Source organism: Cetorhinus maximus, chromosome 4 (genome assembly GCF_964194155.1).
Source record: "Cetorhinus maximus chromosome 4, sCetMax3.hap1.1, whole genome shotgun sequence".
Taxonomy (NCBI): Eukaryota; Metazoa; Chordata; class Chondrichthyes; order Lamniformes; family Cetorhinidae; genus Cetorhinus; species Cetorhinus maximus.
In genome coordinates this window covers 64488115-64503226 of record NC_135882.1, presented here as the reverse complement: position 1 = coordinate 64503226, position 15112 = coordinate 64488115, and the positions used below count along the sequence as shown (strand labels likewise).

Genomic DNA, 15112 nt, shown 5'->3' with positions numbered 1-15112 from the left:
ACATGATGTAAAACACATTGAAATATGTCAGATCACTTGCATAGGACATTACTGTAATGAAAATGATGCAGAAGTGATCTTCTTTTGCCCCAGCTGAAAAAAATGTTCAACGAACATCTCTTCATTAAAACTATTCCATTTTACTAAATAAATTTACTGAATTTTTAAGCATTTAAAATGAAATAAAAACAGATTATTTTACAATAGAAATGATTTAGAAATGTACCCTATTAGCCTTCAGCAAAATCAACTGTATGCAAATATCTTGCAATTTAAAAAAGTACAAAAAAGTTTTTAAAAGTGAATACAAAAGTTGTTGAACTTCATGTAATAAGTACCATGTTTTCTTATTATTAAGACAAATAATAGAGGTTGACAAATATTGTAGTACAACAGGTATAACTGGTAAATAGACTTAAGGAATATGGAAGTTTTGCACCAAGTTCTTTTAGTGAGTTGGAAGTACAGCATTAGATCAGTTCTATTTTGTTAGCATTTCCCCTGCCCCAGCAAACCTCTCTTTTAATGTATTTATATCAAATCATTTACTGATTCCAAGCAACCTGCCATTGTTCTTTCATTGATCCATTGTTTCCTGCACTTGAAAGATTTGGTTTCAATGTCAGCAGTAGAGAAAGGATTCTGCTAAAATTATTGACACGCTAACTCTCCCTGTGGCACCTTATTGTGCATTATACATTGTCAGCATTCATATTTAAACTACAATTACAAGACATACCTTTTCAAAAGACACCAAATTGGCCTAATTGACTAAATGTGCTATCATTGCTAACTGAAACTTGTGAGTTTTAAATATTTAATTATGATACGGACCTAAAACAAGTTCAAATTGAAACAACTTAAGATGCTATATATGGCACTAATATAGAGGCTAGAGTTTCTCTAGGGGCCAATTTGTGCATAGCAAGTACCAATTCTATCTATAGTTGGCAGTTTATTTCATTGCCTTCCAGGTTCTACAAAGGAGCACGACTCTGACTTTGTTGTCTAGGCATTACCATTTTGAGTGTATGAACAACCCAACATTGCTTCAGGACCATCAGGAAAATGCTGGAATTGATTAAGGAAGTCTTAACAATGCACTTAGAAAACCACAGAATGATCAGACAGCGTCAACGTGGTTTTATGAAAGGGAAATAGTGTTTGACAAATTTATTAAGAGTTTTTTTGAGGGTGTAACTAATAGGGTAGATAAAGGACAGCCAGTAGATGTAGTATGCTTGGGTTTCCGAAAGGCATTCGATAAATGTGTCACACAAAAGATTAATAGGCAAGATGGGATTGGGGGTAATATATTAGCGTGGATGGAGGATTCGTTAATATACAGGAAGCAGAGAGTAAGGATAAATGAGGCATTTTCAAGTTGGCTGTGGATCAGCTATTTACAATCTATATTAATGACTTAAAAGGCTGAGAGCAATGTATCCAAGTTTTCTGACAATACAAAGCTAGGTGGGCTATGAGGAGGGCACAAAGATAAAATTCAGCCCACTGGAGTGGGCATGGTGACCGGGGGGGCTTGGGGATTGTGAGCGGTTGGGAGAATTGGGCAAGAGTACAAGAGTACAGGGGACAAATTCCCAGTGTTGGGAAAACTGCCCCCCGATTAATGTGGGTATTCGACTGCTGGCAGCAGGATGTCAATTAAGATCATTAATCAGTCAATTGACAGCTAGTATCCCTGAGCCCACTGCTATTTAGTACTGGCTCAGGAATTAAATGGGAGCCGCAAGGCTCTCCCGTGCCTTCCAAAGGCTGCCCCATTGGGTTTGTCATTGGCTTGCCAGGGGTGCCTCTTTGTCAGACACTTGGGCCTGAATTTTCCAGCCCCTCACGCCAGCGCGATCTTCCAATCCCGCTGATATGGAAGGAGATTTCAATGGTTCACTGGCCATGCTGTGAGACACCTGGCCAGGGGAGGGGGGAGGGGCAGGGGCACAAAAGCCACTCCCCTGCCCTTGCCTCCAACCCCTTGCAACACCCCAAACCCCCCACACTGCAACACCCAACCAGCCTTTGGCCTGGAGTTTCTCGTTGATCCTGGGTGAATTACCAGAAGGTGCCACTGCTCCCAGTGGCACTGACAGCAATGAGGACCTGTCACTGATTGGCCAGCAGTTCTCAGTGGGTGTGATTTCTGTCCAGAGGTCCTGAATCCTGGGGAAAGCCTAACACTAGCCAGTTAAATGCCTGATGGGTCCTTAATTCTGTTGGGCCTCTCCCATGGAACTGATGGGGATTCCCCACCCATTCTCCAACCTGTAGGCAAGACACCTTTTGGGCCCATTAAATCCCACCCATTGACAGGTCAAGTAAGTGGACAAGAAGGTGACAGATGGAGTATTATGTGGGGAAATGTGAGATTATTTATTTTGGTAATAAGAAGAGAAAAGCAGAATATTTTTTAAGGGCGAAACTTTTCAATGTTGAGGTTCAAAAACACTAGGGTATACTCGTACAAGCAATGCAAAGTTAGCATGTAGGCAGAGCAAGCAATTAGGAAGCATGTTGACTTTTATTGTGGGGAGACTGTAGTACAAGAACAAATGGTGTGGGGCTTTTATGAGACTACACCTGGAGTACTGTGCACAGTTTTAGCCTTGGAGATGGAACAGTCAAGGTTTCCTAGATTCGTTTCTCAGATGAGAGGGTGGTTCTCTGGAGAAGCTCAGTAAATTGGGCCTATGCTCTCTGGAGTTTAAAAGAGATCTCATTGCAACATACAAAATTCAAAAGGGGTTTGACAGGGTTCTTTCAAGCCTGGGGAGTCTAGAACATGGGGGCAGAGTCTCAGGATAAGGGGATTGAGATGAGGATTGTGACCCTTTGGAATTCTCGGTTGTGGATGCCCCACCTGTGAACATATTCAAGGCAAAGATAAATAGATTTTTGATCTCAGGGAATCAAGAGAAAAGGGAACGGGTTGTAAAGTGGAGTTGAAGCAGAACATCAGCCATAATCACAATGAATGGCAGAGCTCAAGGGGCCATATGGACTACTCCTGTTCCGAAAACCAGATGCATTTCTGTTACTACCACAAAAAAACACAAAATTCCATTTAATGACGGATAAAGCCGTCTTTGGGTCGTCTTTGAATTCATAGCAAACGAGTGGTAGAGGTACCACTGTTGGACTGTTAATGGCATTGGAAAAATTACAACAGAATTGGCTTCAAATTCTGAGATCCATTGTTCTTCTTCTTGGCATGATCACAAGATAATTATGGATGAGGAAGCTAATTTGGCCCATCATAATTCATCCGTCTGGAGAAATCCTAAAGTTCATCTATTGTAGAAACCAATTGTTTCTCAAATGTTTCTAAGGCTTTTGCCTCCAATTTTTTGAGTGTCTATTTCTACATGTTGAAACCAAATTTCCTGATAGTAGTCGTACAATTACCTTTTATTTGTCCTATTACTGTAATTTGAAGCAATATTCTGCATCTTTTTCTTCTATACTTTAATCAGAGCACTATAATGTTTCCTTTGACTTGTATTTTACTGTTTTGCTAATGTAGTCAACATTTGCTATTTGCTGCTCTGCATTGGTCAGGCATGCTTAATGTCAAAGCTACAAAAAGTCTCCGAGGCCTCTTTCAGCTTCATCCTTAGTTATTTTGCCATAATTCATTAAGCATGCATGCAATCTATTTTACCTTCCGATCTGAAACATTTCACACTTATCTGCATTAAATTTCATCAGCCATTATTCTGTCCACTTGCATATTTTATCCACTTTGTATTGTAATTTATGAGTTTCCTCTTCTAATTCCTATAAACTTGGCCACTTTGCATCGAGTTTCTGAATCCAGTGTTTTATCCCCTCTCCAACATAACTCCTTTAAATGAGCACTCATTGTCTCCTACTCATCAGCTTTTCCTATCCATTCTCAGGGTTTACTCTGAGTCCCCACAACTTTGTGTTTAAGACTTACATATAGAACTTTATCATAAGCCTTTTGGAAGTCAGGGCACACCATGCCATAGGACTAACTGCAGTGCACATGGGTTATAACTTCCTCAAAGAAGTTGAATAAATTGGTTAGGTAGGATCTTCTCTTTCTAAATTCATGTTGATTGCAGCAAACTGATAGTAGACAATTATTCTTGATATTCCAGTATTGAATTAAATCCAAGTAATGAAAGGCTGTCCTGATGTTTTGTAGATTCCGCAAATTCTACATGTATACTGTCTGTATTAGAATTTTTTTTTAGGTTATGTTAGAACAAAGAACAGAATGAAAAAATGACAACTATCATGTTCCTCCAATTATATAATCTAATTTGTGAACTACTTAGCTTGTGAAAATTCTAGTGGTAACACACTGTAAAGATTCTCTTTAAAGGCCAAAGATAATCAGGTAGAACTCCAAACTACTAACTTATTAATGCTATTAACCTACCCTTGTTGATCGTTTTCATGATCTCCGAAATCTATTAGGTGTTGTTTACTTAGCAGTCTTTTATCTCCGTCTAATCTTAGATTACAACATTCAATCCTTGCTGGTTAATCCAATCTCCTAAACTAAGGTTCAGCAAAATTCTTCCCTATTGCAAAGGTAATCAAATGAAACAGTGAAACATTCACCTACATTATTTGAACCTGGTGTGTTGCTTTCTGAGGATGATATTGCCACAGTTCCAGCAACACATTTTGATGCTAGACTGTAGAAATGTGATGAAGGTTACGATCCTCACAAATGTAAAAGGGCAGGAATTACAAAACAATGGAGGCATCTGTTAATTGGGATCTAGCACTCAAAGGGCACAGCAAACTAAACAAGATTATGGTTCATGATGCAAAGCACATGTTCATAATCAAACCAAGTGCCTAGTACATTTGGAATTAATAGGTCTTAACTTGGAAGCTTTTGAAGATGACTAACATCTTCCTATATCTAGAAATGCAAAACCCTTATTTAACAAACTATTTACTTGAAGAATGAATCTGGAGGAATTGTGCCAGATTTGACATGACAATGTCTAAAGCAGATCCATGCTTATTTCTAACTGCCTGCCCTGTTTATCAACAGGTCAAACCTACATCTATTTAGGCCTGAAGGAGTTGTAGTGCTAACCATGTTGCTCCAATGAGTTACAATGCACTGCATGTCTAACATCTGTAGGAGGCAGTCATAAGCAATTTTTGGAGGGGCTGTACATTGAAGCTGATATATGGGGTGACTGAGTTTCTTTTTAAATATTTCTATTATATCAACATTCAAAGAGCAGTTTTCCTTTAAATAAGTGATCCAACAGGTTACCTAGTAGCTCTTTAGCTAAGTCTGAAATTAGTAGGCAGGCAAGTCTCTGGTGCAAAAATGGAGGAAGACTACAGGGATATAGAAGAGAATTTTGTTTACTTCCCAGTCATAACAAATGTTCTGTGTTGAATAAACATGTCCTGGAGATTTTGTGCTTTGATATTATTTGAGCTGCAAGTGCAGTTCTGAAGGTTCATTGCTGGTACACGAATGAGTTGGGTGAAGACATCATGTCTAGTGGCTCACTTTCTACATTCTTATGTCTGTCCTTTGAAAAGTAGAAATAAAGTTTGCACTCAATGCAAGTCAACAAAATCCTTCATGATGGTTTTCCAGTTAGAGTAACAGTAAGATACTAGTACCAGTAAGGGAAATTAACTGAGGGCTAGTTCATATCCAGGTGCCAAGCTTAAAACAGGAAAATCTCTTACTGAGATGTGTCACTGTGGTTGAGCCCTGTTGAATTAAGTACCTAATTCTAATTTATTTGGAAAATAATCATTTAAACTTTAACTTTCTTCCTATTTGCTTATTTACACAAGTATTCACTTTCTAATGATTTTTGTACCACATAGCAATTTACTAATGCACCTCCACCAAAAGAGAAATGCTCATTTTGCTGTGCACTCAGAATTCATTAATTTATGAAAATAAAACCACCTTTCTGTCCCCAATTAAAATATACCAAATGTAAGTGCTCAGTTCATTTTACTGCATTCTGTAAAGAACACAGCTGCACTAATTGCAGCTATTTATTTCTGCAATTTAATGTTACTTTGTGCATAAAAACAGGCTGAGTGGAAATAAATCACCAATAAACTCCTCCCATTCAGACACCCAGGAATCGTTCTTCTTCCCCAAAAGCCTGATTCAACAGAGATAAAATATTCATTAATGTATTGGAGCACGAGTAGACGTAATCAGGAATTATTTCCTCCTTACATGTTGTTTACAAGGTGCTTCTATAAGAAATGCCAAGCAAATAATTTTAAAATAAAAGCCTAAAATTTGTGTCTCAGATGTGCTAAATGATTTCCACAATTAGACATTAGGGTTATTCATGTTTTGTTTCTGTTGCAATTCATGGATGCTTTCATAATGGTTCTCGCCTTCTGTGCACAGAGATTGGTTTCCATTAGATTCAGCTTCCTGTTCTGGAGATTCCTCTTTCAGAGCTCTGATGGGTTCATACCCTGGATCAATGTCCTCCCCCACATCATTTACAGGTTCATTCTGATCTGCAACTTTGGGTTCTCTTTCATAGTCAGCTACAGATGCATAAAGATGACTGGCTGTAGATGGACTTCTTTGAGGCGTCACCTCATCAATGCTGGCATATCCACCTTCCTGCTCTGCCTCTGCTTGAGACCATTGCTTTGCTGGTTTATTCACAGTGGAGTACATGGCTGCAATCTAGAAAGAAACAATTAACCAGCATTAGAATTCCAGATTGTCAAACCAAGCCACATCAAAAAATTTTCTTTTACAGATTTGGGCGCATTGTATTATGAGTTCGAAAATACCACTTTCCAAACTGATGCTGACTGAACAAATATAAATGTCAACAAACTCCAAAATAATTCATAGTTAGTATTCTTCCACTTGATTGATACTATTGTAATGCATAATTCAGGAACTCTTAGCTTATCTGATAACCAAGAGGTTAAAGGTACCATCCATTGTACTATCTAAAGATTTGTGCTGTTTGGGTTTTGAAATGTAATCATTACTACATCTTGCCACAATTATGTGACCTCTGCCATGAGAGAATGTCTGGGGGCAGCCATGATACATTCAATTCAATAAAGACACTACACTAGAAAGTCTGTAGTCTTTGAGCTCATAACATAGTGTCAGGAGTGGAGCTGAGATTGAGTTTTGAAAAGTTGGAAGAGCAGCCACAGCACTGTAGTGTTGCAACCTGCTACAAGCTGCTGAAAAAAGACAGACAAGGAAAAACTAACACAAGCTGAAGGCTGCAAGTAAAATACTGGGCGAGAGAAAAATGACTAAATTTTCCACTCCCAGCTCCTGTTGAAATGAAAGGAGATATACAACAGAACTGGCAATGTTTCCACTTGCAATGGCAAAACTACAAGACTGCAACAGATTTAATTAACAAGCTGGAGCCGATACGAGTAGCAACACTTAACACTGCTGGGGAGGGACTACTACAAATTGTATTCCACCCTAAATCTGTCCAAAGAAAAGAAAAACAGACCACAGAAACTTTGAAAACCTTGAAGACATAGTTTGAACACCAAGTGAACATAACTTATGAATGCTAGGTATTTAATACTAGGGCTCAAAGTGAAAGAGTCCATTGATCAGTAGGGGTCTGCAGTAACATAGCTTACAGAATCCTGTGAATTTGGGCAATTAAAAGATGATCTTATTAAAGATAGAATTGTCTTAGGCATAAGAGGTCTGTCAGTGAGAGCAAGTCTACTGAGAGAGGAGAAACTTAATCTCAAGAAAGTGATGGACATGCGCAGAAGCATGGAGGCTGTAAAACATCAAAACAGACCAGGAGATACGTTATACTGAGACACATTCCAGGTCAAAAAAGCAGATCAAAGACAAAGGGCAGGATGCAAATACTGTGAGGGGGGGGCCTTCATGCAAAGGAAGAGCAGGATTGTCCAGCATGGAGAAAGCAGTGTTTTAACTGCAAGAATTTGATTCATTTAGCACACAAGTGTTTGGCTAGAAAGAAGGAAAACAAGCCTATACAATAACTACTGGAGGGATATCAGCCAAAGAGTCTGATGAAGTACTATACACCATACAACAGGTTAGTTCCGTCAAGTCTATAGGTGATAAATGGTTTGTGACTGTTAGAATGATGACCACAGGAGAGCATCAAGTGATAGAGAAGTGTCAGGTAGACACTGGTGCGACATGCAACATCATGACCATCACAGACTTGTGCGACATGGCTCAACATGACAATCCAAAAATGAAGCCCTCGGAAGTAAGGTTGAGGCAATATGATGGCATGATACTCATATTGAGAGGACAAATTAGTCTAAGAGCCTAATGCAATGGCAAAAATGAAGATCTAGAGCTCCTGATCATTGTTGATACGCAACAGCCACTCATCTCAGTTGGAACAAGTCTAAAGCTTGGACTGGCAACCTTAACCGTGCCAACAGAGATTAACATGTGATAGCACACAAAACCATTGACTGCTGAACAGATCCTAAAGGAGTACAAAGGTTTGTTTACAGGGTTTGGATGACTACCTGGAGAATATCATCTGCAAGTAGATGAGAGTGTAAGACCAATTCAGCATCTGCCAAGAGGAGTTCCACTTTCTCTCAAGCCTAAGAAACAAGATAGGAGGTCTGGAAAAGAAGGGAGTAATCAAGAAAGTGACAATTCCTACACACTGGATTGGCAGCATGATAGCAGTGAAACAACCTGGAAAGTTGCAAGTATGCTTAGACCCAAAGGATCTAAATAAAGCACTGAAGAGATCTCACTATCCACGCCAACCATCGAAGGAATTTTGCTGCAATTTGCCAAAGCAAAGATCCTTACTACCCTAGATGCTAAGGATGGTTACCAGCAAGTGAAGCTGGATGAATGCAGCAGTTTTCTAATAACATTATGGATGCCATTTGGGAAATGCACATGGCGTTTGGCATTTCCATGGCTCCAGAAGAGTATCAATGCAGGCAGCATGAGATAGTCAGTGATCTTCGCGGAGTGGTCGTGGAAGCCATAGTGGATGATCTACTATTCTATGGATGTGGAGACACAATGGAAGAAACCATAGCTGATCATGATCAGAATATAATACGACTGCTATAGAGAGCTCGCCAGATGAACCTGAAGCTGCACAAGAAAAAGTTACAATTAAAGATGCCTGAAGTCAAGTACATAGGTCATGTACTGACTACAAAAGGACTTCGTCCAGATCCGGACAAGGTGAGAGCTGTAGTAGAACAGTTTGATGTAAAGATGACCTGGGACTTGAGTCATTTGTGGACTTGGCAGAGACCTGTGTAGAAGCATGCATGAAGTTAGCTCATAGCTTGGGCTATACCCTGTACATATGTACATGGTTACATGTTTCACAGAATCACAGAATCTTCACAGTGCAGAAGGAGGTCATTCAGCCCATTGAGTCTGCACTGGCTCTCTGAAAGAGCATTCTACCTAGTCCCACTCACTTGCCTTATCCCCGTAACCTTACACATTCTCTCTTTTCAGATAGCAATCCAATTCCTTTTCGAATACCTCAATCAAAACTGCCTCCACCACCCTCTCGGCAAGTTCATTCCAGATTCCAACCACCCTCTGTGTGAAAATGTTTTCCTCACATCACTTTTACGTCTTTTGCCAATTATTTTGAATCTGTGTCCTCTAGTTCCTGATGTATCAATAAACACTTAATGTTCAACCATACAAGACTCAGAACCTCTTCGTGAGACTTCCTGAACATATTACATACAATATGATGGCAACTATTGGAAAAACCCAGGACTTCAGAGAAGCTGGAGCACAAATTCAAAAGTTGGTAAACTAAAGGAGCAGCATTCTGACCTGACTGAAAGCACCTGAAGTGAAGACACAGAGGGAGATCACCTGAAAGAAGCTGCAGTGAAGAACTGGAAGTAGAAAGGCAGAAGAAAAAACTTCTCTGTGCCGCTGAAGACTCCACATGATCTCGTGGAGATCCATTGTGAATGCCCACAGAGTGCAGAATCAAGGACCTAGTCAGGATGAGCAAAACATTTAGTACTAAGCCAGGACTAGCTTAAAAAGCTTCAGTGTTGTAAAAAAAGTCAGAGCTGCCCGTTTCTAAAATCACTGCAGCTAGCTGGGTTCAGTCTGCGCCATGTGGCTGAGCTTGTTGTAAAAGATAGATTGTAAAACGCCCAAAAATCTTCCGATACCACAGGGACATCCCCAAATCGTTGATTTCACAAACCGCTGCAAAAAGCTAAATCCCAAAGAGGTCGGGACTGTCATCGCTGTGGGAGCCTGCCAAAACATAACAAGTGCGGGACACCAGACATCACCATCACCATCCCTGGATATGTCCTGTCCCACTGGCAGGACAGGCCCAGCAGAAGTGGCGACACAGTGGTATACAGTCGGGAGGGAGTTGCCCTGGGAGTCCTCAACATCGACTCCGGACCTCATGAAGTCTCATGGCATCAGTTCAAACATGGGCAAGGAAACCTCCTGCTGATTATCATGTACTGCCCTCCCTCAGCTGATGAATCAGTACTCCTCCACGTTGGACGCCACTTGGAGGAAGCGCTGAGGGTGGCAAGGGTGCAGAATATACTCTGGGTGGGGGACTTCAATGTCCATCACCAAGAGTGGCTCGGTAGCACCACTACTGACTGAGCTGGCCGAGTCCTAAATGACATAGCTGCTAGACTGGATCTGCAGCAGGTGGCGAGGGAACCAACAAGAGGGAAAAACATACTTGATCTCATCCTCACCAATCTGCCTGCCGCAGATGTATCTGTCCACGACAGTATCGGTAGGAGTGACCACCATACAGTCGTTACGGAGATGAAGTCCTGCCTTCACATTGAGGATACACTCCGTGTTGTGTGGCTCTACCACCATGCTGAATGGGATAGATTTCGAACAGATCTAGGAACTCAAGGCTGGGCAACCATGAGGCGCTGTGGGCCATCAGTAGCAGCAGAAATGTACTCGAGCACAATCTATAACCTCATGGCCCGGCATATCCCCCACTCTACCATTACCATCAAGCCCGGGGATCAACTGTGGTTCAATGAAGAGTGCAAGAGGGTATGCCAGGAGCAACACCAGACATACCTAAAAATGAGGTGTCAGCCTGCTGAATCTATAACACAGGATTACTTGTGTGCCAAACAGCATAAGCAGCAAGTGATAGATAGGGCTGAGCAATCCCACAACCAATGGATCAGATCTAAGCTCTGCAGTCCTGCCACATCTAGTCGTGAACGATGGTGGACAATTAAACAACTCACTGGAGGAGAAGGCTCTACAAATATCCCCATCCTCAATGATGGGGGAGCCCAGCACAGCAGTGCAAAAGATAAGGCTGAAGCACTTGCTACAATCTTCAGCCAGAAGTGCCGAGTAGATGATCCATCACGGCCTCCTCTGGAGGTCCCCAGCATCACAGATGCCAGTCTTCAGTCAATTCGATTCACTCCATGTAATATCAAGAAACGGTCGAAGTCACTGGATACTACAAAGTCTATGGGCCCTGACAACATTCCGGCAATAGTACTGAAGACTTGTGCTCCAGAACTTGCCGCACCCCTAGCCAAGCTGTTCCAATACAGCTACAACACTGGCATCTACCTGGCTATGTGAAAAATTGCCCAGGTATGTCCTGTACACAAAAAGTAGGACAATTCCAACCCGGCCAATTACTGCCCCATCAGTCTAATCTCGATCATCAGTAAAGTAATGGAAGGGGTCATCAACAGTGCTATCAAGCGGCACTTGCTTAGCAATAGCCTGCTCACTGACGTCCAGTTTGGGTTCTGCCAGGGCCACTCAGCTCCTGACCTTATTACAGTCTTGATTCAAACATGGACAAAAGAGCTGAACTCCCGGGGCGAGGTGACAGTGGCTGCTCTTGACATCAAGGCAGCATTTGACAGAGTTTGGCATCAAGGAGCCCTAGCATAACCGGAGTCAATGGGAATCAGGGGGAAAACTCTACGCTGGTTGGAGTCATACCTAGCACAAAGGAAGATGGTTGTGATTGTTGAAGGTCAGTCATCTCAGCTCCAGGACATCACTGCAGGAATTCCTCAGGGTAGTAACCTCGGCCCAACCATCTTCAGCTGCTTCATCAATGACCTTCCTTCCGTCACAAGATCAGAAGTGGGGATGTTCGCTGATGATTGCGCAATGTTCAGCACCATTCGCAACTCCTCAGATACTGAAACAGTCCATGTCCAAATACAGCAAGACCTGGACAATATCCAGGCTTGGGCTGACAAGTGGCATGTAACATTCGCACCACACAAGTGCCAGGCAATGACCATCTCCAACAAGGGAGAATCCAACCATTACCCCTTAATGTTCATTGGCATTACTATCACTGAATCCCCCACTAGCAACATCCTGGGGGTTACCATTGACCAGAAACTGAACTGGGCTAGCCATATAAATGCTCTGGTACAAGAACAGGTCAGAGGCTAGGAATCCTGTAACGAGTAACTCACCTCCTGACTCCCCGAAGTCTGTCCACCAACTACAAGGCACAAGTCAGGAGTGTGATGGAATACTCCCCACTTGCCTGGATGAGTGCAGCTCCCACAACACTCAAGCAGCTTGACACCATCCAGGACAAAGCAACCCACTTGAATGGCAGCACATCCACAACCATTCACTCCCTCCACCACCAATGCACAGTGGCAGCAGTGTGTACCGTCTACAAGATGCACTGCAGGAATTCACCAAGGCTCCTTTGATAGCACCTTCCAAACCCACGACCACTACCATCTAGAAGGACAAGGGCAGCAGATAGATGGGAACACCACCACCTGGAAGTTCCCCTCCAAGCCACTCACCATCCTGACTTGGAAATATATCGACGTTCCTTCACTGTTGCTGGATCAAAATCCTGGAACTCCCTTCCTAACAGCACCGTGGGTGTACCTACACCACATGGATTTCAGCGGTTCAAGAAGGCAGCTCACCACCACCTTCTCAAGGACAACTAAGGATGGGCAATAAACGCTGGCCCAGCCAGTGAAGCCCACATCCTGTGAATGAATAAAAAACTCTTTAAAGATGGCACCACAGTAACCATTTTTTTCAAAACTTGCACAGCTGTACTTGAACTTTAAAGCAACCATGGACAACAAATCAACATTATCAAACTAATCTGGACAGATTCAAGGGCCGGACCAAACACAAAGCTGGGGATTTTGGCCGAAAGGATTCTTTAGATCAGGGACCTTCAAAGAGAGGGTGTCATTTGTCTGTATGACCAGCCAAGGTCATACTTCATCCAAACACCGGAAGGTACAATCAGGAGGCAGCTCCTCCTCATCCCTCAAAGCAAGCCTCCTACTATACACTTGAGCAAATTAGAAGACAACCAAGTGCCAGAAACACAGACCACAACTCAAACTCTGAATCAACAAAGGTTTCCCAAATCAATACAGCTTACCACTCCTCCGAATGTGACCCAAACAATTGGGAAGAATTGTCAAGCCTGCAATCTGTCTGAATTTACTAAGTCAGAGACTTGAGGTGGAGGCAGGGGGAGGAAGGAGGGGTAGCATGGTTGTAATGTAAATACTTAGTTAAAGATTTGGATGGGGAGGTATAGTCTAAGCGTATCTGGGACTGGGAAACAGTACTGCCCACATTGTGATGTAAAATTAAGAGTTGGTTGTGGACTGGACAGAGACCTGTGTAGAAGCAAGCATGGAGTTAGTTCATAGCTTGGGCTTTCCCCCGTATATATGTACATTGTTATGCGTTATCAATAAACACAATATTCAATCATACAAAACTCAGAACCTCTTTGAGACCTACTGATCATACAACTGCAGACTCCAAAATGGCAGTGTCACAATTCAAAGTGTTCTGAGGGGGCATCCCCACAGGAAATAAATCTCATGTCTTCCGCATATCCTTATTCAATAATTTACACATTGCCATTCCTGTGCTTTATCGTACTGAACTTTAAGTAATGAAATTTTGGACGTATTTGCTGATTAAATTATAACAAGCATGTGACCCATGTGTCCCTCTGCAATTCAGTCTAACCCCTTGTCTTCATATGCAATAAAGTCTGTTGTCAGTGCTATTTTCAAGCAGTTAGATTGTTGGTGCTGTGTTAACTTTTGCTAGATTTAAAAGAATTGGATTTCTCAGGTGCCTGTAAGAATTTGCCACATGGACCATTTCAGATAATGGCCGATAGCCATCGTCACAGCAGATTCATCTTATCTCAAAGTAGTGCTATGATATTGCCATTCATATGTCACGTGATAGATCATGTGACTTGGGGCATCAAAAGAAATGCAGAGTCACTAATGACATGGTATAAATGTTTTATAGTTTAATATCCACTAATGCTTCTATGATATGCCCTTTGACAGAGGATTAGGATTACATGCTGCAAAGTTGAAGCATATCATATATATGATCACAACTGGTTAAAATATGCTTTTATTCTACTTTCACAAGATGTTCCTGCAAAATTATGACTTGGAAAAACTAATGCCTGGGAGCATGAGTATAAATACTAGCACAAAGAGGATTAACATTGTTTTTGTCTCTAGTTGCCAATCTGGTAAGTAAGTTGTCAGGGCGAGGTAGGAAGTCTGCAAAGGAATATATATAGGTTAAACGAGTGGGCAAAAATTTGGCAGATGGAGTATAATGTGGGAAAATGTGAACTTGACCAATTTGGCAGGAAGAATAGAAAATCAGCATATTATTTAAATGGTGAGAGATTGCAGAATCTGAGATACAGAGGGATCAGGGTGCCCTGGTACATGAATCACAAAAACTTAGTATGCAAGTACAGCAAATGATTAGGAAGGCAAATGGAATACAAACATACAAACCAGGAGCAGGAGTAGGCCACTCAGCCCCTCAAGCCTGCTCCACCTTTTAATAAGATCATGGCTGATCTGATAGTAACCTGAAATCTGCATCCCACCACCGCTGATAACCTATCGACCACTTGCTTACCAAAAATTGATCCACTTCTGCCTTAAAAATATTTGAAGACTCTGCTTCCACCACCTTTTCAGGAAAAGAGTCCCCAAGACTCTCAACCCTCTGAATGAAAAAATTTTGCCTCATCTCTGTTTTAAATGGGCAACCCCT

General features: G+C 41.7%; 1 protein-coding gene across 3 annotated transcripts in view; it reads right to left on the bottom strand.

Moving 5' to 3' along the window:
- Positions 1–3405: 3405 nt before the first annotated feature.
- The window catches only part of pag1 (phosphoprotein membrane anchor with glycosphingolipid microdomains 1), a 213983-nt gene continuing 202276 nt past the window's right edge, over positions 3406–15112 (bottom strand). For all 3 annotated transcript variants that reach the window (XM_078540252.1, XM_078540253.1, XM_078540254.1), the window contains exon 6: positions 3406–6697. In XM_078540252.1, the coding sequence (XP_078396378.1) occupies positions 6326–6697 (372 nt within the window). In that variant the 3' untranslated portion in view covers positions 3406–6325. The remainder of the gene's footprint in view (positions 6698–15112) is intronic.